This window comes from Podarcis tiliguerta, assembly GCF_965153285.1.
Source record: "Podarcis tiliguerta genome assembly, chromosome: 12".
Lineage (NCBI taxonomy): Eukaryota > Metazoa > Chordata > Lepidosauria > Squamata > Lacertidae > Podarcis > Podarcis tiliguerta.
The window spans coordinates 7,162,509-7,186,668 of NC_139545.1; the positions used below are offsets into that span (position 1 = coordinate 7,162,509).

General features: G+C 38.7%; 1 protein-coding gene and 1 long non-coding RNA gene across 7 annotated transcripts; one reads left to right on the forward strand and one right to left on the reverse strand.

Annotated features, from left to right (window-relative positions):
- The first annotated feature begins 12 nt into the window (after positions 1 to 12).
- Positions 13 to 23,618, forward strand: NT5C3A (5'-nucleotidase, cytosolic IIIA). 6 transcript variants are annotated; one of them, XM_083407123.1, is made up of 10 exons: positions 13 to 359; positions 11,576 to 11,682; positions 16,252 to 16,350; positions 17,242 to 17,311; positions 18,054 to 18,100; positions 19,207 to 19,292; positions 19,763 to 19,852; positions 20,561 to 20,723; positions 21,325 to 21,525; positions 23,236 to 23,618. In XM_083407123.1, the coding sequence occupies exons 2-10, from the start codon at positions 11,581 to 11,583 to the stop codon at positions 23,335 to 23,337; spliced, it is 960 nt and encodes a 319-aa protein (XP_083263249.1). In that variant the 5' UTR covers positions 13 to 359; positions 11,576 to 11,580; the 3' UTR covers positions 23,338 to 23,618. The 6 variants fall into 6 exon arrangements, with proteins under 6 accessions (XP_083263249.1, XP_083263247.1, XP_083263246.1 ...); XM_083407121.1 differs by having other exon boundaries at positions 19 to 570; XM_083407125.1 differs by having other exon boundaries at positions 286 to 544.
- Positions 667 to 1,825, reverse strand: LOC310661334. Its single transcript, XR_014503911.1, has 2 exons — positions 1,768 to 1,825; positions 667 to 699 (listed from the first exon to the last, which is right to left on the reverse strand). It is a non-coding gene; the product is annotated as an uncharacterized lncRNA (long non-coding RNA).
- Positions 23,619 to 24,160: the final 542 nt, after the last annotated feature.

A 24,160-nucleotide genomic window follows, 5' to 3' on the forward strand; every position in this document is an offset into this window, starting at 1 on the left:
CTCTGCCAGCCTTCGGTTGGACTGTACTATTAGGAGGAGAGGAAGCGCCCAGCGTCCGTCTCCATCCCCTGTCCCGCCTAGCGGCGTAAAAGGACCAACCTCCCTGCACAACCTCCTCTCCTAATTGCCGGCGTTTTGTCTCGCGGAGGAGACGGAAGTCGGAATGGTTTCTCCCGCCTCAACTGTCAAGAGAGAGAGCGCGTGGCGCCAACGGCCGCTCATCTCGGCGGTTGGCGGTGGCGCATGCGCGCGCGCCCGCTCTCGCCGCCGACGGAGAGGGAGAGAGAGGAAGGCGACCGGCTGAGAGGAAGACCGGCGTGAGGCAGTGCGGGGCTCTTGCCCGCCTCCGCGACCTGAACGTAAGGCTTCTTCTCCCTCTGGGTTTCCCCTTCACCCCGCGAGGCCGGAGCGTGGCGAGAGGTTCCTGCCGCCATGGACAAGAGCGCCGTGGCCAGGATGGGAGCGGTGGCCAGCGCCAGCGTGTGCGCCCTGGTCGGCGGGGTGGTCCTGGCCCAGTACATCTTCACCATAAAGAAGAAGACGGGCAGGAAGACCAAGATTATAGAGATGGTAGGAGCGCGCTGCGGAGGCGCTGTTTACTCGGGAGTAAAGCCCCGCTGCCCTCGCAGCGCTTCGAGCGGTTGCTTTTCGGTTTTCGTCCCCCCCCCCCTTCTCGCAGTCAAGCGGTGTATAAGTTTCCTGAAATAAACAAATAATTGGTCTCCCGTCAAACTCAATTCAGGGACACTTGCTTCTGGACTGGCCATGCTTAGGCGTCAGTTTATTTGCTTAGCTGCTGGCCACATGGAAATTAGTGGAGCTTCTTGGGCCTTATTATTATTATTAACATTATTTATTAAATATGCATACCGCCCTTCGCCCGAAGATTTCAGGGTGGTTCACAACAGAGAAATACAAAATGAGAATTTAAAATATGTAGTAAAACCAAAACAAACCAATACCCCCCCCCCCGTTTAAAAAGCCATAGAATGATAATGGTTCAAAAGTATCTGGATATAACCTTTACAAGCATTTATTTGGAAATAAGTTCCATGCAGTGGCGTAGCGTGGGGGGTGCAGGGGGGGCGGCTGCACCGGGGGCAACATCTGGGGGGGGCGCGCTCGCAGCTCTCTGCCCCTACCTGGCTCACGGGTTAGGGGGCGCAAATTACTTGCCTTGCCCCGGGTGCTGACAACCCACGCTACGCCACTGGTTCCATGATCAGAGTTGGAGTTGCTTGTGAGCGAGTGTGCATAGGATCTGGCCATAATCTTGTACTCACTTTGTTAGGGAATGAGGTTTCTTGAAGCTGGCAAGGCTCGCTTCTAAGCAAAGTTGGTGTAGCCCAGCACTGTGCATGAATAATTCAAATGTACTATACTCCTTAGTGAATGTTCATGAATTGCAGTCTCCGCCTAATGTGAATTGCCCTGGGGTGTCTGTATGCACATAAGACTTTCTAAGTATCCCATATGGAATTTGAGGGCAAAACATGTGCTTCCTTCACCCTGGTTTAATTCATCCACAGTTAATTAATTCTGTCCTTCAGGTTCATGACTGTGGAAAGCTCCACCTGTAAATTTGCATTGAAAGGACTGGCTGGTGGGGGACCCATGATTTTTTTAAATACTCTAAAATAATCAGAAAGACATACATTTGCACACTTGATGGGAGCTGGTATTTCTTTGAAGATTTGTGATGAGGAAGGAAAGAAAGACAGTTGTTGCAACCAAACTTCAGTGATGAGAAGTAACTGCGTGTCGAACCTTTGTAGCCAAAATGGCATCATCCTTGCAGGGGGAGGTATCAGCAAGCTCTGGGCAACAGGAGAGGAAAAAATGGGGGGGGGGCAGCCGTATGAGAGCAGCAGAGCCTGCATGTAGGTCCAAACCACTAGCCAACTGGGGGGGGGGGGGACTCAGAAAACCAGGAATAGAGTAGGTTTTCCTGGAAAAAAGCATGGCAGGTTGCCTGGAACCCTGAACAGCAACAGCACCACACCCACCACTGAGAGACTCCAAGGAGATGAGGTTTAAGCTGTATCAAGCCTCTAACAAGACCTAACGCAGCCCGTCTCTGACAATATCACAAAATCCACAATTGTAGCCAAAATATAATTTGTGCATTCTATTCCTTGATGTTGTTAAATAAGTATGCTGTTACCAGTTTGATTCTACAGAAGAAAATATAATTGCAGACATTGAAGCATCCACAGTATAGATTATAGCTTTTATTGGGTCTCCCTATTTATTTGTTCTATTTGCTCTGTGCCTGCTTGGTTTCATTATTATGCAGGCATTATAATACAGTGGTACCTCAGGTTACAAACGCTTCAGGTTACAAACTCCACTAACCTGGAAGTAGTTGCTCCAGGTTGCGAACTTTGCCCCAGGATGAGAATGGAAATCGCAAGCCAGCAGCATGGCAACAGCAGGAGGCCCCATTAGCGAAAGCGCACCTCAGGTTAAGAACGCTTTCGGGTTAAGAATGGACCTCCGGAACAAATTAAGTTCATAACCCGAGGTACCACTGTACTCTGTTTGGTAGTAAATTTAGGAATACCCTCAGCCTTCTTCTGTGCTTGAATTGTGTATGTACTACTTAGTTTTTAAAGAGGCAAATTTCTACAGTGGTCAGAAATGGAATAATCAATAATGTATATATTACATTAGCTTATCTGTGTGTGCTGCTGAAGCTTGTTTGCTTTCCCATATTAGTAGACTAGTTCCTATAGAAACAGTGATGTCATGATGGAACACAAAGAATATGCTGGCATAGGCTTGGAACAAAGGCATAATGTTAGAAAAAGAACATACGACTTTCCTTAAAGGAATCACAATTGTGCACTGTTTCCTTAAACTTCACAATTCTTGGGGAAGTCAGTAAGTAGTAACACTGCTATTTCCAGGTTGATGAAATGAGGAATAACAGTAGGAAGACATACAACTTAGTAGTATTCATGATTATTTTAGTGGGCCTTACTTCTAACTGTGACTCAGTTCAGACACCATGCCAAAGATTAGCTAGTGTTAAACATGATTTTGATCCCACACTATAGTTTAAGATTTCAGTAAAGGTAAGGGACCCCTGGACGGTTAAGTCCAGTCAAAGACAACTATGGGATTGTGGTGCTCATCTCGCTTTCAGGCAAAGGGAACCGGTGTTTGTCCACAGACAGCTTTCTGGGTCATGTGGCCAGCATAACTAAACCACTTCTGGAGCAACAGAACACCATGACGGAAACCAGAATGTTTCAAACATACATTCAAATTGTGATTTGTAGCTGTTTTCGTTTTCTGTCTGTTGGCACACCGAGTCTGGGTGCCCTGACCCCTGATGGTGTAGCAATGTCTGTAACTTTGTTTTGTCAATTCTGATGCCTCACTAGGCCATATATAACTTTCTTAACCTTTCTCCATGTTTGAACAGCATGCTGAAACATAGTTTAGTGTAATGTGAAAGAGCTAGGGTGAGTCTTGGTTCATGTGTCCCTCTCAGACAATCGAAGGAGAACTTCAGAAGTTTTTACTTAACCATGATTTGTCATCATATGTAATCTGGACCAACAAACCTTCATTTATGTAAACTTTTGTTTGTTTAAAACGAGCCAACTTTAACCATAGTTCAACATAATCCACAGTTTACAGCTTGGCTGAAACTCTAAATTGTGACTAATGAGAAAGAGAAGTAAAGCTTTTGAATTCCTCATGGCAGCCCTGAAACGAGAAGGGGAAGCATAAATAACAAAAGAAGTGTGGTTTAGGTGGTGGAAGTCTTTTAAGATATTTTAATTAAATTTTTGTTTTCTAATGTATGTAAGTGTAATTCTGGAATTACTGTTTTTTGGAAAACAGCATTTTCCTTTTTCCCCCTTTCCTTTTCTTTTTTCATTTTTTCTTATCTTTTATCCTTTATCACAGTATATGTTTGGCAAATATGTAAATAATTGTGTTTTTGCAGATATATCTGGAAATTTGATTGTATTATTCAATAAAGTTGTATTTTAAAAACAATTTAAAAAAGAGAGAGAAGGGGAAGCATATAAGCCCACACCTCAACTAGGTTCATTGACAACATGCTTAAACCAGGGGTAGGAGACATTTTTCAGCCTGAGAACCACATTTTGTAATGGACAACCTTCCAGGGTAGTTTGCCAGTATGGGTGGGGGCCATAGGCAAAATGTGAGTAAGGTGTGACGCTTTGTATGGTACGCTGCATTCATGCCACACAAGTCAGCTGTTTCTACACACACACACCTGCATCCTGGTAAGCAAGAGGAATTATTGAAGGTCAAGGATACATTCCAGCTATGCAAACACCCATGAAGGGTGTGAAGTGGGGTCAGGTAGGGGTATGGCCTGGGGTGAGTCCTGGGGTCATTTGGCCCCAATTCCAGAGGTTTCCTACTCCTGCAGTAAACCTTTGTTTAGCATAATATCCAGACATAACCATTGTTTGGTGTGATTAGGATTATATTTGTTTAAAAAGCTGAACAAGGGTTTGGAAGAAGTAAATGCTGCCATATTATGAAACCAGAATGGGATAATTTTTGTTAGTGCTGAAGGACTTCCGTGCCTAGAGATTGTGACTGCAGACTGTTTTGATAAACAAGCACAGCTCTGTTATTCTGTAGACTGAACACCATTGCCTCAAATTCTGTTTATTTTAAATGGAGAAAAAGCAAGAATCAAATCAGGCCAATAGCTTTGGTTTCAAACTATATATACTTATGCAAGTATATGGACACTGCATTCATTAATATTTATAAAGGGCCTATATCTGTTATACTAATGACAAGTTAGGCAGCAAATAAAACTATAAAACAACAATGAACAGTAGCATTAATATAATAATTAATATTTAAACTCAGCCCTTTTGCAGCGGAGGTGCAGATGAGATCACAAAGGCTGGCTACACTCAGCAAAACCATTTCATTCAGTTTCAGCTGAACATTAATAATTGTTTCTTTCTGTGGAAAACTATGGCTTAAAGTTACCAAACAGAGGATAAAATCAAAATGTATAAACCCACTGAAATCCATACTAACTTAGGAAAACAGTTAAATAATAGAATTACAGCATTTCAACAATTTAACAAAATATCAGCATAACACCGTTGAAATGAATACTTTTGGATTTGTTAAACATAAAACCAGATAAGTTAACAAACTGCAGATAAATGAGGAGGGCTGGTCTGTTTGCTTTTATGAAGTTTAGGGAGTGTTTTCTGACCTGTTTTGGCCTCTTGGTGCAAGGAGGCTTCTCTGCAGTTCCCTCCCTATCCAGAGTTAAGTGATAGTGCACAGGCTAAATTCCTTAGGTTTCTAGTTTCAGACTCAATGCATGCTTAAATCAAGAAATATATTTCCTAAAGAATACTGAGCCTAGCTTTATAGATCAGTACTTGGAGTCTACCTGTAGGCAAATGAGCAACCAGTGCAGTTGAGTGAGCACATGCACTCCCTATATTCATTCCTTGGCAAAAGATGAGCAGCAGAATTCTGAGTTGGCTGAATTTGCAAGGAAGGAAGTCTTTATAATAGCCCATGTTCACAATACTGTATGCCAGTGACAGGGAGCCTTCATAGAATCATAGAATGGTAGAGTTGGAAGGGACCCCAATGCAGGAATCACAATAAAAGCATCTATGACAGATGGCCATTCAACCTCTGCTTAAAAACTGCTCAGAAAATTCTTCCTGGTGGAGATAGCAGTGCCGCTCCCAGGTCCACACACCTCTTTCCCAGCTTGGGCTGGCAGCAGCTTTGCCATGGCAGAACTGCTCTGCATACCACGGCCAGCCCGAGCTGGGGGGAAAGGCACGCAGGCCTGGCAGCGATGCTGGTGGCAGGCTGGCAGTGGAGGCAGAACCACAGTTCGTACCTGATCTTCGCTCCAGGCCTCGCAGTCGCTTCAGGACTTCTGCTTCCAGGGCACTGCACCCTACCGAGCATGCACATGCCCCCCAATCAATCAATCAAACCAATTAAAAATAACTCCCCCAACCCAGACATTTCATATAAAATGTAAAAATCCGCCTGAATGGGCATGTTGCCCCCCCCCCCAAAAAAAGAGGAAATGTCCGGGGACACCTGGGCATATGGCAACCCTAATATAGCTGGCTATTCATTATTTCTTTGCTTAATCTTTCTGCTCTTTGGAGTTTTAACCCAAATAATGTTCTGTTGGACGTTTTTCCGATTAGCATAGGAAAAGGAAAGCCTGGACATATCAGATTTGTTTGTTCTTTTCTTAAATAAGTACAAGGTCCGCTTATGGTTCTTTGTGCAGGATTTAACTTACCACCATTAAAGGAAGAATTGGACCTATGGTGTGTGTTTTTTTAGAAATAGAATTTAACCCAGTAAATTTTTAACTTCGTGCTAGTTTTGAAATAATACAGGTTCTGTAAACTCAGTCCTAAATATGTATGACCAGAAGCAAGGCCCTTAAATTCAGTGAAACTTCATTTCTGGTAAGAAATGTAGGAGTGCAGCTTTAGAAAGCCTTGGAATAAAATTGCTGTAGGAGGCCTAATGGCACCCTTTGCCCTGTCCTAGTTTCTCTGTAAACTGATTCTTCCTAGCATCTTGATAGTTATCACAAATGTGCTGACTAATAGTTGCAATTTGAGTCACAAGTGAGAAAGGTCATTTTGTTAGATGAATGTAGATCCTAGTATCCCAGCACTTATTCCCATGTTTGCTGACTTCTGCAGCTGTACAGTTATTTGCGGTGTTAGTGGAGCTATGGGAATGAAAAACTCACTAGTTATGTTTAACTTGTGTTTTGAAAAGTTTTTGTGTTTAATTTGCCCTGAAGCTGTTACACAGAACTGATTTCTTTATAAGAAATATAGCTTTTATGTTCATTTTTCTTGATTCATAGCAGTTCAGTGTTATCCCAAAGAAATTTTGCAAAAAATATATATAATATGAAAACTAGATGGGATAAGCAAATTGTGTGTGTGTGTGTAAACACACTTACTTACACACGATAATTCTGTCCAAACATTTCACTTTAGTTATTCTTGGAATAATATATTCTAGGCATATAACTGGATTTTGTTTGTTTTGATCTAGGGTTGTTTTGGGTTGATATCAAGCGGTAGTCTAACTCAGTGCACACATATTGAAATAATGAGCAATTAAGCATAGGGTTGTTAAATATAAATTTATTTGTTTATATTTATTTAACAAAATTTGTATTCTGCTCAATTATAAGAAAATTTCTAAGTATTTTTACAAAAATAATGCATGAATTTGAATATAAATTGCTATTTTGTTTGATACTGAACATATTTTATAAGTGTTGAGATTTAGATTTTTGCTGAGGCACTTTAGCCTTGATCTTGCCAATTCCTTTCGCAAAGTCCATTGAGTTCAATGTTTACTTTGCGTATAACATAGTTGTATATCACCCTTCGAGTTTTGTTTATGGTCTAGAACATAGTTAATCCTTACAAAGTATCCTTAGTCCTGTAATAATTTGTACTTTTCATGTTCTTGTGGTTGCTGTCCAAGGTAGACAGTGTGCTTAGAGTCTTCATATTTTCTTCTCCAAGTTGTTACCAATTCTCCAAATAAAATAACTAGGATAAATTGGAAAGTGCCATCAGAACCTTGATGGAGTCAGTGTTTTTATCTGCTTATTTCCAGTCTAGTTTTGCAGATTTTAAAATGTGTGTGTGCATGGTTGTGCACACACATCCTTGATCTTGTTGTTGCAGGCATCGTATAAGAGCAGGTGGGTAGCTGTAAAAGGTAAATGTGAGGTAAAGGACCCCAGGATGGTTAAGTCCAGTCAAAGGCAACTATGGGGTTGAAGTGTTCATCTCACTTTCAGGCCGAGGGAGCCGGCTTTTGTCCACAGACAGCTTTCTGGGTCATGTGGCCAGCATGACTAAACCGCTTCTGGCACAACAGAACACTGTGACAGAAACCAAAGCACACGGAAATGCTGTTTACCTTCCCGCCACAGCGGTACCTATTTATCTACTTGCACTGGCGTGCTTTCAAACTGCTAGGTTGGCAGGAGGGTAGCTGTAGAAATGCCTACACTCACCAGGAAGAGGAGGTAAGAAGCAATGGTAGCAGCAGGACAGCAACAAACACGAAAAAGAGTTTTCCCCCTTTGTTCCGTGCTACCACAGTTTCTTGACTTCCTTTTCCTGGGCCAGGTAGAAGGGCCTTTCTATGAAAGCCTGCGTGGAATACTAAGAGGAGAAATCATATAGTTAAAATAAAACATTCTATAGCTGTTACAACCCACTTCATCATATCTAAGCAAATCAGGAGTTTTGAGTTCCTCTGAATAGCCATGGTTAAATACAGTTATTCTTCAGTGTCCTTTTGATTAATTATCTTATTCATTAGCTGTTCTACCTTGTTAATTTCATTCTTTATTCAATAACTTACGATAAAGTGAGATCATTCCACATAGCTGATGTCTTTCTTGCCTCTAGTGTACCAGAGTATTGGTTGTCATGGTTATTATCTATAGCTTCTGTCCTTACATTCACTCAGTGTACCAAGATACTGGTTCCAAACATTTTTTCTTTACTGAAAAGGGGTTAGCTAAAGTTCACACACTTATGCTAGTTAAAAAAATGATTTAGACAAAAAAAAGGACAATTTTCTCCTTCATTACCACATAAGTAAGTTTTACACAGAATGCTTTATGTTCAACCCCAACAAGTGCTGACTGTGTGTGTATTGGACAAGCCAGTCAAGCAAAAGTGGTGAGTCCCATCTTCAGGTCCTCCCCCAAGCCAGAGGATTTAGGGTTGTGTTGTTGATTTGTATTCAGGTCATGTGGTGCTGCTTTTGAATGTCATTTTAAATCACAATAAAAATATATATCCATGATAAAGTGAGAGCTGTTGATGTATTTCAGCTTTGGCAATACCAATATGGACTAGAGGGCCAGATTTGTGGATCTGTATGGTTCTGAAATTATTTGATATACAGTAGAGGCAGAGTCTTTGCTAAAGTCTCTCAACCTGGTTTAAAGCAGTTTTAATGGTGGTCAGCTTTAGTAAAAATTACTTCATAATAACAACAACAGACTTTCAAATAAGGCATGTGATGTGTTGCTGTAGGTTTTTCCAGTAACTTTCCCTTGCTGTGGAAAATATTCAAATGGAAACTCTTAGTATGATCTCTTACTGGCCATATATTATCTCTTATTGGCCAAGAAACAGTAACTTCTTAAGCATTTTAACCTTTACCCTCAATCTACCCTGACCTCAGTTACTTAAATATTCACTTTTCCCTATTCAGTGTGTGGCATTAAGGAATTTTTTTTTCCATCACGGTATTATTAGTATGTTGTGCTGATACAATTGTAAACTCCATTATACTGTGAAATCCTTTGGTGCCCGTTCAGCTTTGTGTCATGTGGTTTTATCATTCCTTGCAGCTGACACAGCCTTAATTTGACACTCTTAAAAAACTTTAATAAGTGTTGCTTTAAGGAAGCTAATATATATACAATGTTAGACATCTTACAGGCTATATATGGATGTCTGTTAAAACCTTGCCATGAGCAAGCTGCATTCTTTTCAGAAGAACCTCTGTGCCATGTTTCAGCTAAAGCACTCCTACAGATAAATTATAAAACCAGTATACTTCTCAAGTATTCCTGTCAGGGACATCCCTGATTTGATCCTTATGTCTCTGCCTCTCATTATTCTTGGAGCAGACAATTGAACAGCTGTAGACTTTAATATTGAAAAAGACACTGGCTTTGTAGAATGTATTGCTTCATTTTGTTCTTGATAGAAAATCTGATTCCACACTTTGGAGAAATTTTCCTCCTTCATTGTGGCAGAAATACTAATAATAGTATATGGGCAAATCCCCATACAAAAATAATTTAACTGTATTTGAGAATAAATATTCTATTTAAATTAGATAACAATTAAAATAATTTGGTCATCTTTAATTCAGTTAACAAGTTGTACATATTCAATATTGCCTTTAAAAACAGTAGAAAAATCACAGGATATAGTGACGATGAATACAGAACAATAGGTTGAGATGGTGCTTCTCAATTTACCATTATAACATACTTGATTACAGAGGTGTACCTCTGCTGCTTTTATGAAAAAGGCATAATTAACACCCCTATTCAAACTTCACATCATGAGGAACAGTTTTTACATATTTTATGCTGCTGACCACACAATTAAAAATGAACTAATTCCTATTTAGTTTTAGTAGGTGGAGGGCACAGTCAGGATCCCAGGCCATGTAGGAAATATTTGACACAATACAGGAACTTTACACTGCTGCTGTCAAAACTCAAGACTACCTTTTTATTTTTTATAATATAAAATATTTACAATGAGGAGGTGGTCCTCTAATGCCAATGGTTTTCAACCCTGGGTCCCCAAGCAATGTTGGACCACAACTCATGTCATCTCTGACCACTGGCTAAATTGTGTGGGTATGAGAGCAGTTGTAATCCAACAACATCTGGAGACCCAACATCTGGAGAACATTGCCCTAACCCTAGAAATGTTCCCATTTGTTTTGTATCTGTCGAAAGCCAATTAGGCCTTCTTCTGTCTTCCATGTTCAAACCAATCAACCTTATTGACTTCTGCCTCATGACTCTAATTAAAACATTTAGAAGTATGTATCATAATTTACCTCATCTGTGAATGCTCTGAGTGACATAGGCATCATAAGACAGAAATATTGTTTGCTCCAGTAAGTCTCAGCAGCATGTTGATAATACATCACTCGAATTCTTCAAAATAATAAAATAGGATTTGCTTTCCACATAAGCACTTTGTTCTTGTTACAGCAGTCCTAATTTGCCTGCTGATCAGTCAGAACTGCCTGATGGTTGAGGTTCTGGGGTTCTGTTGTTGCTTTCCCATCTGATCATCTGTAAATCTGGCAGGCTGGATTGTTATGCCGTGCCTTCCTAACGTACGTCACAGGGCTCGGGTTTTTTGCTCAGGGATTAGTCAGGCTGCTTTTGGAAACGCCCTCAGCTGTACCTTGTGCTGCTATATTAGTGTTTACTTAGCTGGAAGAATTTTCTTTTGGCGGCTGCAGCTGCCTCAGCAAGCTCCTCCGGTAAGTTGTAAACAGAGCTTTGGCTTTTGAGCCAGTATTATCGCCAGCTTTGTGCAGGTTTATCTTATTTTGATAGTTTGCTGCAAATTCTAAACATCATGCAATTCAATCCTGTCCATGTTTACTGAGAAGTGTGTTTAGCAGGGCTTACTCCCTGGTATATATGCATAAAATTGTCATTTTAGATTGTAATCCTCTGCATGCTTACCTTGAAGTAATCTCCATTGTACACAGTGCAACTTGCTTCGCAGTAAACATGCTCAGGATTGCTCTGTTAGCGTTTTTAACTATGAATAGAACAAATGCATGGATTTGTGGGTTGACCCAGACTGTTGAAATCTGTTTATAGATCAGAATGTATATGAATAAATCTGGAATTATCCAGATTAATCCCTGTGTATACTTTGTTTATACACACAAATACTGACAGTTGAATAATGTGGCAGACCATTTCTTAAGCGGTTTGCTTGGTTTTTGTTGGCAGCCTGTATGCAAGCCCTGCATCTCTGGAGTCTGCTTGTCACCTGTGCTGTTGCAGTAGGAAAGCATCAAGAACAGAAGAAGCAAGAGTGCCCTAAACTCAGCACACAGGTACTCCCCCTTTAAAAAAAAAAGGAAAACTCCTGACAACTCTGTTGTCCAAAAGTAACCACAGTCCAGACTTCAACACTTATTTTTCATTTTGTAAGTGTTGCAGATCCAAAGTTCAAAATGACTTCAAGTCTAGAGAGTTTTCTAGCATCAAAAAATGTTCTGAGCAAGACTCTTAACTGTAGCAAGCATCCTTTACTGATATGATTTTTTACGTGTTGCTTCATCTATATACATCAATACCGTCTAGATTTATTAAGCTTAGTTTGCATGCAACCACTTTGTTATTCTTGGGTGTGAAGTGCATTTCCATCCATTGCATCATGCCATCAGTTGAAAAGAATTTAGTAGTAGCAAAATGTGTGTGTCTGTTAGTGTATCAGTAGCATGCAGGCAGCAGAAGTTTATAACATATTTGTGTATGTTTTAGTTCAAGAATGAGATAAATGTCACTATCAGATATGCTTCTTAAACAGCTAAAGCTCTGTGCTTTTAATGTGCTGTAGTAATTGTCATTAAAAGTTTTGTCTACTAAACCTGGGAGAGAGCTGATAGTTCTTTCTCATCTAACTGACTATTACCATCACTGCAAAAAACTTTAATTTCTTACCTTAATAAGTTATTTTTCTTAAGTAGACAACACAAATAATAACATATACCCCTATAACTCCCATAATCTGCAAGTATTTTAGCCAGTGGTCCAGGTTGATGTGGGTTGTAGAGTCTGACAACATCTGCATACTCAGGGTTGAAGAATACCGTGTCTGGATTACAAAGCTGTTCAAAGCTTGGAATACTAGCTTTTTTAAAAAAAACTTAGTCTGATCCCAAACATTTATATTTGAAACTAAGACCCATCCCATTTTTTTCTGAGGTTACTGTCTTGTAACCTGATCCTATTCCTAGCCAGGGCATCATGTGGCAGATGAGTGATCAAAAACTATCCAGCTCTATCACACTTTCTATTATAAGCAAGGAGAGAATGCCTTGCTGCCTTTAGCTGCAAAATTCTCACTTTGGTTGCTGAGGTCCACTTTCCCCTACACTACAGAGGGCCTGCAGCAGTTCTGCCCTAAGGAACTCATTGCTTATAGGGGACTCCCCTCCTCCAATTATGTACCACTAAAGGTAGTGAGAAAAGCTCCCAGCAGCCTATATAGCAGGGGACACAATCCAGTCCCATTCTTTGCAACACAAAGGCAGCACAGAACTCCAAAATTACAGCACAAATTTTTGAAACTGCATAGATCTTAATTTGTTGCCATATTTATATTAACCATGCCTCACGCCATAAATGCAACTGATTGTTACTTTTCATAATTAATCCTTGCCACATTTCCTAAGCTGTATGTAGTTTGTATGTAGAATGTTTTAATTCGTATCTTTTAGAAGGAAAAAGGCAATAAAGCTCTTCCTGATAAGAAGTTCTACCAAAACTGAAATAGTTAATGTAGAATAGAAATTAAATTAGCTTGTTTTTCCAGAAGGTTGTAAAGTAGCTCTTTACTTTAAATAAACACTGATAAACAGACTTGGCAATGCTGTGGAAACTTTATATACCAGTAGAGTAGGCTTACATGGCTATCTGTTTATAAATACACTGTTCTGTTGTTTGCCGTTCTTAGGAGTCTTGTTTCAAGGTGTTTCCAAAACAGTGTAATGAATAACTGTAGCTGACAATATTTTAAACTTTGATAATTGTACTTAATATTATATTTGCAACTACTGTTCTTCAACATGCATAGTATTTTATGGGTATACAATTTTAGCACCATGTAATTAGCATGGCCCCACTGTCACTCTTGGAACAGATGGACAAATCCGTTCCATCAGATAGCAGGTTCTCCTATCAGCAGCCAGGTATGAATGTTTGCTTTGTTGAAAGAGATATCTGAGCTAAGTATCTGAAATATTTCTGAATGAGAAGTTTATCTTAAACATTATATCACATAATTCAGAATGTATTATCTGTTCTTATCAGCAAAACAAACTCTGCTGTTCTAATACACACTTACTTGGGATGAGCATAGGATTGCTTTTTTAATCAGTTAAGGGCAGTTTTAGGAAAATATAATTCTTTAATATTGGGATACACAGAGATCAGTGATATGAAGACATAAGCAACTTACGGTCCAGATAACCTTATTCTTACTAGCCTTTCTGGGCCCTACTATCTGCAATCTTTAACTAGCAGTTCCATGTGTCCTGTATAACTGTAGTTAAGCAGAGGGCTGCAAGTACCTCAAGTAATTATTAACAAAGTAGAGCTTTGTTTATGACAGCATTCTTGTGGTACTATTAAATCTTATGTTAGCGCTTTGTGCCAGACCATATTGGCTTAATGTCGCACTGAAAGGAACCTTAAATTTGCTTAGACTTCTTCAAAGTTGACATGTCTGGGGATTGATTGAGTATAAAAAACTTTTCTACTTTCAGTGGACAATAAGTATATATGAGTGCCTAATAAATTACTTAGTAATTTTCCTCAGAGTTTGTTCACCTAAGTATGCTCTATATTGTCAAAAATATAGAAAAATGTAGTAAAAGCAATGAAATAGGGCAGAAGCTTAGTTCATTAAAATTGCAGGTTAAAACCATAAGGTCCATCTTCTGCATTTTCTTTTAAAACTAATTTCTCCCATCGAAAGATCAAGTACTTTCGATCCTGAAGCTTGCATTGGGACTTAAAGTGTTATTTCTCCTTTGTACTTACAACTCAGCTATACAGCTGCAAATAAACATTTTAAGTGTGTTGTAAAGTGCATTATACAAATTTGACACTAGGTGGCGATGGTGAGCTAATGGCAAATTCAGTATTTTTTCAAAACGTTTTTAACGAAAGCATTTTCACAATGTTTTTATATGTGTGTAAATTCCACCTTAGCTTCCCAAGCCTTCCAGTTTATACCATGTTTGTGCAGCTTCTTATATCAGTACTACCTTCCTTAGGTGATTTTCATAATGCAATATTAAGAAATAAACTAGTATTATTGGATTATTTTCTTTCTGGCAAACAATTTTATTTTTCCTTAATAAACAAAAAATTGAAAATAACTAAGTAAATTTGCAGATGTTTACATGAAGCACCATTCCACTGTTAACACTGCATCTGTGTCAACATTTTTTAAAATTAGGATCAAATAAATATTGATATATGCATATTCCAGTTTGGGTTCCCACTGGTATATGTTATTAAGGTTAAAAAATAATAGGGCTTGTTGTCTGTTACTGAGCAATAGCTTATCAACCAGATAAGTAGATTTTATCTTATTGTGACAAAACAACTCACTTGTGACCCTCCTAGAGGATTTTCAACAAATACAGGTTCCGTCCCCTTTAAGATTTATATACCACTTGATTGTAATAAAGCCTCAAAGCAGTAAAGCAATAACATTATCAGCAAAAAGCAGTTAGAGCAAGTATTTAGAACATTAAAAAAATGAAAACAGCTAAAATCAGATTAAAATGCATGATAGCTTCCACATGTCTGGCTGGCCTTGGCTAAACAAAAATGTTTTCAGCAGACACCGAAAAAGTGCAGTGAAGGCACCCAATGTCAACTATAGAGGGGCAAAGTTTTGTACCCAGTAGCTTCTATGTCGGATTTTACTTCTGTATGTAGCTTAGCAAGAATAGCATGCCTCAACCAAGATACCTTCATAGCTATGTCAGCAACACACATACTGTCATAAGTATATACATATTTAAAACTGAGTCATTAACCAAATGGATTCCATTCTTTGAGAGACAGGAAGCTTGTCATCCTTCTTGAAAGGATGTTGCCAGGATGTAATTGTACTGTTCCGGCTCTTATCTCTTGGTATTAGTTCTTCCCTAGCTATGTTGATTACATTGGTGATAGGACAAGAGAATGTTTGGTTGCTTTGTCCACTGAAAATAATGTGGTTTGATCAAAACATATTCCCCAGGAGAGTTGCTGCTTTGGGGGTGATCTGCAAAGCCTCCTTGCTTCTTCTGATCTTTCCCATGTTATGCACAAGAGTCCTGCCTATATGCTTTAGGCTTTGAGTTATGTAAATCATTTCCGTCTGCAGTCTGCACTACCTATATTGACTCTGTGACTTCTTCCAAATGTGCTACATGGTCTGTCAGGGACTCTATAGATCACTGCGGATGCTGTGTGGCCTATGGAGATCAGAATACATGAGAGATCGGAGTTGAAACTTGATATAACTTCTTTCTTGCCAATGCATGCAATTATGCTTTCGAAGGATCTTCCAAAACTATGATAAAGCTTTGAGGCCTGCCACTATACAACACATTTATTCAGTCTATATCTAACAACATGGTAACAGCAGTAGTGTCTTTGTGCTTCATATCCTCACCAGTTGCAAAGTGCTTATAATTACAGTCGAAAATAAAGAGTTTTGTGAATAAATGTAAAGATGTTTTGATAAAGATTTGTATGAATGTTGACTAAGCGCACTCATCATTTTCCCTTTCTAAAGAAATGGTAGTGTATTTTATCCTATAAGCCTGAAATCCACAGAACTTGTGAAATGCTCTATTTTATAAATTTAATATCTACCCCTTGTTCACTTTTTCTAGATGCCAGAATTTCAGAAGAAAACGGTCCATATCAGGGACCCAGAAAGGGTGGAAGAAATTATCTGTGGTCTCATCAAAGGAGGAGCTGCGAAACTTCAGGTGAAGACTAAAACACATTTGTAGAAATTAACCATCATGCAACTGTTGTTTAGCAAAGTCAAAATCACTATATATATATACAGACATTTACTAGATCCATAGAGTTGTGGGATTTATTTAAATATTCTTAGTAACACACTCATCACAACTCAGGTGTATAATTGCATCATTTTTAGTAATGCCTTTTTGATTAATAATGTTGATGCACTGATATTGACTACATTTGCTTGAATTTTAGGGGTGATCCTAGACTTGTACGCTCCCCCTCCCCACCCCTTTTAATAATAATAATAATAATAATAATAATAATAATAATAATAATAATAGATTTATACTCTGCCTGTCCTGACTGGGTTTCCCCAGCCACTCTGGGCGGCTCCTAACCGAATATTAAAAACACAATACAGCGTTAAACATTAAAAATTTCCCTAAACAGGGCTGTCTTCAGATGTCTTTTGAAAATAAGATGCTGGGAGGCACCACTACCGAGAAGGCCCTCTGCGTTCAGCATGACCATGAAGAGGAGGATGGAATATTTTGCCTCTGGTTTAGACTAATTGCAGCTTCGTGTTACATCTGAACCCTAAATTGTGTTTAATCTAAAAAATGGTTTACTAAAACAATCCACCTTCGCAACTCGTGATTTGAAGTTTGCTTGTTTTTATAAACCATAGTTAAAACTAACCTCAGTTTATCCTGGTGCTGATATTGTGCTAAGCTGTGGTTAGTCAAACATGGCAGCAAAATGTTCCGAATTACACACACTTTTCCTCATACTTCTACACTATGAGCCATTCAATGTATATTTTTAAAACTTTGTCCCTCGCTTAAATTCTAGGCATTTAACATTTGTGCTCGTGATTTATAATTTGTTTCATCTGCCTTTTACAGATAATTACAGACTTTGATATGACACTGAGTAGATTTTCCCACAATGGCAAAAGATGTCCAACATGTCATAGTAAGTACTATTTATTGTTTATGAGTAAGTACTATAAATAGTACTGTAAGTACTATAGTAAGTACTATAAATAGGAAGTACTATTTATTGTTTATGAAATAGGCTGCAAACATCTATCTACTCACCCGGTAGAAAGCTCCATTGAACTCATTGAAATTTCTGAACAGGCCTCTTTAGAATGTATGGATTGTATCCAATGCTCTGTGTGCGGTGTTCCTCTTCCGAAATCTACTCCAGAGGGCTCCCCATCCCTCTGAAATAAATTTTGAAGACCCTCAGGGGGCTAGAGGGAAAACAAAGGAAGAGGAAGTCTATTGCAGGTTCATTGCAGCAGTGGAGCTGGAGCATTAGATATGGTCTGTTGTATATTTAAGTAGATACTAGAATTATAATACTAGGTGATAATCAGTATTTAATCCTAAGAAGTCCCCTCTCTCTTCAGTAACCTTAGTAATGTTTTTCTTCCCTTGCAATTTATTACGCCTCGTTCATGAAAACTCTGTGTATGCATATTATGCAAATATGGGGTGGAAGATCCTCCTTTAATGAAATAAGTTAATGATTTTCAAAAGGAGATGCTTTGATCTGTAGCTCTTTTTAACACACTGATTTTAATAATTGCTTTATAACTTCTAAAACAAGTAGCATTGTTAGGTTTTTTTTAACAGGTTAAAACTATTGCACTGATTTAGGGCAAGCTAGAATCTTGCACTGTTCTAATAACATACTGTACATCTTTCAGACATCATTGACAACTGCAAACTTATAACAGAGGAATGTCGCAAAAAGGTAATCCTAAAAATTACTTATTTGCCCCTTGTTGTGGCCACGTACAGTACAACACTTGTAAAGGATTATTCCACTCAAGCTTAATATCAAATTATTTCACGAGTGTGCTCTGTTGGCCCCAGTTTTTTCTCTTTTCTCAAAATGTGTTACACTTATCTCCCAAGTGAAAATAACATTTTCTGCATCTGATGGTGGACTTCAGTACACAATGGTTTATGCCACAGTGAATTCCAAACCCTTGGTATGTTGCACAGGATGCAATTGTGGTTTTTTTCCACTGATCCCAAAGCAGTTCCACTGGTCTTCCCCCATGATGTGATCCTGCATCACCGCTCTGGCACAGAACTCTGTTTTGCCTGCCAAAAGTACAGGTGGGTGGAAGTACCACCGATGGGATGGTTCAAGCCCCTTGTGTTTGAAGCTTTCGGCAGGAAAACACAACGAGAATCCCAAGATCCACTGGATTCCAAACTGGCCCTTGATGGCATTGGGTCCAATCAATATGCCAACTTTTATTTCTTATTGTTGCTTTGTTAATTGGTTTTTGAGCCATAAAGCAAAAGTCCTTAACTGAAATAGATTTTTAATGTGGAGGGTGAATATTTCCTGATCTTTTTACTGAAAAGCTTTAGCACTAGGGCAGCAGCAGCAGCAATCCTCCATTGTGCAGAGCACCCAAAACCAGGAAGTTATTCTTATACACATGTTAACAGGAAATATACAAGGATTAGGTTGTTTTCTGCTGCTCCAGAGAAGCGGACACGGAGCAATGGATCCAAACTACAAGAAAGACGATCCCACCTAAACATTAGGAAGAACTTCCTGACAGTAAGAGCTGTTTGACAGTGGAATTTGCTGCCAAGGAGTGTGGTGGAGTCTCCTTCTTTGGAGGTCTTTAAGCAGAGGCTTGACGACCATATGTCAGGAGTGCTCTGATGGTGTTTCCTGCTTGGCAGGGGGTTGGACTCGATGGCCCTTGTGGTCTATTCCAACTCTATGATTCTATGATTAAAGCAGCAAATTTGTTTAGATTATTTGATCAAAGCACAAAAGTTGTAATCATGGAGTACAACATATGCAGAATGTTTGAACTTTTCTTTTTTCAGTTGTACCAGTTGAAAGAAATGTATTATGCTATTGAAATTGATCCAAGCCTTACAATTGAAGAGAAGTATCCTTACATGGTTGAGTGGTGAGTTTTCTGTAATGGTTAATATTATAGTAAACTTTTACATCTTAATTGTTAGATTGACTTGATTACTGAAGCACATTTCCATATTTTACACTCAAAATTTAAAATGACTGTTGTTATAATGATATATTGATTTGCAATTTTTGCTGTCATGTTGTAACCTGCTTTGTAGGCATTTATGTGAAGAAAAAAGCATGGAAATTAAATAATAAAAATTAAATACTTCACACCTAGGACTTTAGGATATTATGCAACAGATTTCCCTTTATTACATTAAAGATTGGGCTGGCACATTGTTTGTTTTGCTTTGGCTATTTCATCAAAATATCTGTAGTGCCTGTGGTTCTCAGAATTCCAAAAGTGCCCAGAAAAGTCAGCAACCCTAACTTGAAACATTCCTTTTCCAGTAAGAGAGTGTGAATTTTTACCCTACTTGAACACGAATAACATGTTTTTGGTGTTTATTTTAGGTACAACAAATCACATGCTTTGCTTATTGAACAAGGATTACAAAAGCACAAACTTGCTGAAATTGTGAGGGAGTCTGATGTTATGCTGAAGTAAGTAAGAACCTAGTATCTAGTTTTGTAAATGTGGCATAATATTAGATTTTAGGAAGGGGTTTCTTCGTTGGGGATTACAGAAATGGAAAGCTGTTACATGCCCATATTTGCTCTCCAATTTAAAAAAACCAGATTGGATTAGCAGGCTAGTGTCTCCCCTTCTTTGCACTACTTAAGCAGAATGCTTGAGTTCCTCTCTTCTCTATCCATACATCTATTAGGTTGAAGTACAAGGATCTGACATGCAACCTTTACTTATCTTCATGCCCTCTAGCCTGAGGAATAGGAAAGTAGATGTTGCACAAGCTAGTTAATTTTTTTTAAAATTCCCTATCTTGTCATTTTTACAGATAAGGTGCAGCAGGAATTCCTGCTACACCCTTGCTTTTTGAGAAGCAAACTGTTTTAGGTTTGCAAAGCAGAATGACCTGAAGGACATGTTGCTCAAAAGAGAACAGATATTTGTTAAAGCATTTTTCTTAATATTTTTATTGATTTTAATGCAAAACGTCATCTTCGATCAAATGTTTTAGATTTTGAAACCATAGATAAATAAACTTTCCATTAAAGGAAAAAAAATGCACCAGCATCTTGCCTATTTCATAGATATTTTAGGGGGAGGATATGTTAAATTTCTATTTTTGCAATAAAAAATGTAATATCAGGCTTTAGTTCCTTTTCTAAAAAACAAATCTGCTTTTACAGAGAAGGGTATGAGAATTTCTTTGATAAACTCCATGAACATAATATTCCCGTATTCATATTTTCTGCTGGAATTGGAGACATCTTAGAAGAAGTCATTCATCAAGCAGGTGTCTACCATCCCAATGTCAAAGTAGTTTCCAACTTCATGGATTTTGATGAGAATGTAGGTATAAACATAATCAAATGCATACTGTTAATTCATTGCAACACATCCTGTACCACTAAGGAAGTAGCTTCCGACTCGAGCATTAAAATGGGCATTTCCTATATTAAAGCCAATCATTAGGTCTGGTCCAGAAGCTTCAGTTGGTGCAGAATGCATCAGCCAAACTGCTGGTGGGGTCACATGACCAACCGTGTAACACCATTGGCTGCTTATATACCACCGAGCCGGGGTCAAAGTATTACCGGTAATTTTCAAGTATTTATAAAAAAAATGTATTGGGTGTACAAAGTAGATTGGTTAGAATCAAGTAACTTAAGTCTGTTGAGTTCAGTGTGTCTGCTCTGGATATTAGACTAAATATTAGACTAGATTCAAAGTGGGAGAGGACACAAGGTTTCCTAGAGTGAATGAATGAGTTTCCTTTGAATAAAGCAGTGTAAAGCATACATAAAGCATTATTCTCACTATAATAAGCATCATATAATTGAAGTTGGTTGAAAGAATAAAGCCTCTTGGAAACATTCTAAAGAGACACAGAAGGGACACTTGTTAATTTGCTAGGACCATTCTTAGAACTAACTATTGTCATGTTTAACAGGGCGTATTAAAAGGATTTAAAGGGGAACTGATTCATGTTTACAACAAACATGATGGCGCCTTGAAAAATACAGAGTACTTCAAACAATTAAAGGACAACAGCAACATCATATTGCTTGGAGATTCTCAAGGAGATTTAACTATGGCAGATGGAGTGGCAAATGTTGAGCATATTCTTAAGATTGGGTATCTCAACGATAAGGTAAGTCTTTGTCTCTTTGATAAGCATAATGTCCATAATATTAGATTTTATGGTCAGGTATACCTTTTTCTAGTGGGACACGGGTGGTGCTGTGGGTTAAACCACAGAGCCTAGGGCTTGCCAATCAGAAGGTTGGCAGTTCAAATCCCCGTGACGGGGTGAGCTCCCGTTGCTCGGTCCCTGCTTCTGCCAACCTAGCAGTTCAAAAGCACATCAAAGTGCAAGTAGATAAATAGGTACCGCTCCAGCGGGAAGGTAAACGGCATTTCCATGCACTGCTCTGGTTCACCAGAAGCGGCTTAGTCATGCTGGCCTCATGACCTGGAAGCTGCACGCTGGCTCCCTTGGCCAATAAAGCGAGATGAATGCCGCAAACCCAGAGTCGTCTGCGACTGGACCTAATGGTCAGGGGTCCCTTTACCTTTATACCATTTTCTAACACAGAATGTGTTCAAGGGTAGAAGCTTAATACGGTCATACCTCGGATGTCGAACATGATCCGTTCCAGAACACCTATTGACTTCCAAAACGTCCAACAACCTGGCACAGCTTCCGATTGGTTGCAAGAGCTTCTTGCACTCAAGTGGAAGCCATGTCGAACATTCAGGTTCCAAAAAATGTTCAAAACCCGGAGAATAGGTTAGGACTGTTAAATGTACTGCTTCCTGCTGTAAAAGATCCTAAAGCAATTTGCAGCAAAAGTAAAACTAAATAATAAAATTACATAAGCATACTTAAAACATAGTCAAGCATCCAATCATTGGTCCTTCTCAAATACCCAAGAAACAAGAATGTATTTGCCTGACACCAAGACACTGACAACGTTGGTTTGGGGTGGGCCTTCCTAGTGACAGCATTCCCTATATAGTATTCAAGGTCATTGTTTGTCTTATATAATATCATAGAGGTCACATCTGACAACAGAATTAAATGTGCAGCAGCTGAAAGAAAGTTTTTATGGAATGATTTGTTTGAACCAGTCCATTATTACCCCATAATAAAGAACAAAAAAAATTATTTGTACAGCAGCTTATTAACATGCGTCCAAAAGACACATGATTGCACATAGCGATGAACCCAGAAGTGACTGAAAACTTCACTAAACACTAAACGTCACTAAACACATCACTAAAAGGGCAGAACAGGGGCAAGGTGTGCTTATATGTGCTCCACTGATGCACTTGGGCGGGAACGGAAATAGTCGTTGATATATATTGATCAATCCTGATACTTATTTTTACTTATCTACTCCTCAGAGATCCTTATTAACTCATAACCTAGCCTAAGTTCAGCAGCCACATTTCATACCTCATTGACTCCTCGTATGGTTGTAATATAAAAGCCACAGATTGCATTGTATTTAAGTACGTTTTTGGGGTTTTTTTACAAAATATAGCAGTGCTTCAACCTGACTTACGTATGTGCTAAATAGCTTTTCTGTGCAAGCATGTATTCAGGTTAGCAAATTATATTTTGTTTCCCAAAATTATGGGAACAGGGTTGAATCCTTTGTACTTTAAAGGCCTTTCCGGAGTTCTGAAATCTGGTTGCAAACATCTTTGAATACACCACCTACATTACTTAGTAAAAAGAAAAAACAGATATCGCCACTTTTCTTTTAAAATGGTGTTGACTTTGCAAATTGTAATACGTTTCTTGGCGTTTGACTTTTTCTGACATTTGGGTTTTTCTTTGCATTCTAAAACCTAGGTTGAAGAATTGCTGGAGAAATATATGGACTGCTATGATATTGTGTTGGTGAAAGATGACTCTTTAGATGTGGCCAACTCCATCTTACAAAAGATTCTGTAAAGAGCATCATTGGAATTTGCTTGTTTTCCTCCCGGTGAAGGCAGTTGGACAAATCAGCATGCCTGTGCTATCTTAGAATATCAATCTTGATGCTGTTTTGTATGGGAGTCACTTTATTTGTAAAGTCATATACTGTATCCATGATCTTCTGGACGCTCACCCCCTCCCCCATCACTTTTAATGGAACCCCTTATTTATTCTAATGGATAGGTTGTATGGATAACTGGAAAAGAGTTCCTTCAGTTTATATTCATGCACAATAAAGGGATGTTTTCAGAATATGTGAGACTGTTGTAGAAAATGCATGAGAAGCATGGTGAATAAGCACATGTGCAGGTAATTGACTTGATTACAGTTCATAAGTTGCACCTTTTGAGTTTAAGGGGTTTAATATTGCTGATATTTGCATATTCTTCAAAAAGATACTTTGTGCCAGAGCACAGATAAGAAAGCTTGCTATTGACTGCTCTTTTTGGTACACAAGAGTGAAGACTAAACACTGCAATCTTTAAAATCATGCTGGCTATAAAAATAATGCTGAAGCAGATCTTGACTGCTTTATAATAAGATTTGTGTCTGTCCTATGTTTTGGCCCTGAGCAGTTCTAAAGACACTTTTTCTACTTTACCAAATAGCAATACACAGAAAAAACACTATTTTCAGTAGCACTGCCATGTTTATTTCCAAGCTAGGTGTAAAGGATATAATTTCAGTGTTACCTTAGTGAAGTGTGCGATGAGATATACAGCAACTGTTTAAAAATGAATACCACGGTAGTTCTATTTCTGCCATAGTATGTCTCATGTAACTATTCGTGAAAATG

Excerpts from the sequence above, each read along its gene's own strand:
- NT5C3A (XM_083407125.1), top strand. The coding sequence starts at position 433 with ATGGACAAGAGCGCCGTGGCCAGGATGGGAGCGGTGGCCAGCGCCAGC. Across the intron at positions 19,293-19,762 it reads TATCCTTACATGGTTGAGTG|GTACAACAAATCACATGCTT; the intron begins GTGAGTTTTCTG and ends TGTTTATTTTAG. Across the intron at positions 19,853-20,560 it reads GAGTCTGATGTTATGCTGAA|AGAAGGGTATGAGAATTTCT; the intron begins GTAAGTAAGAAC and ends CTGCTTTTACAG.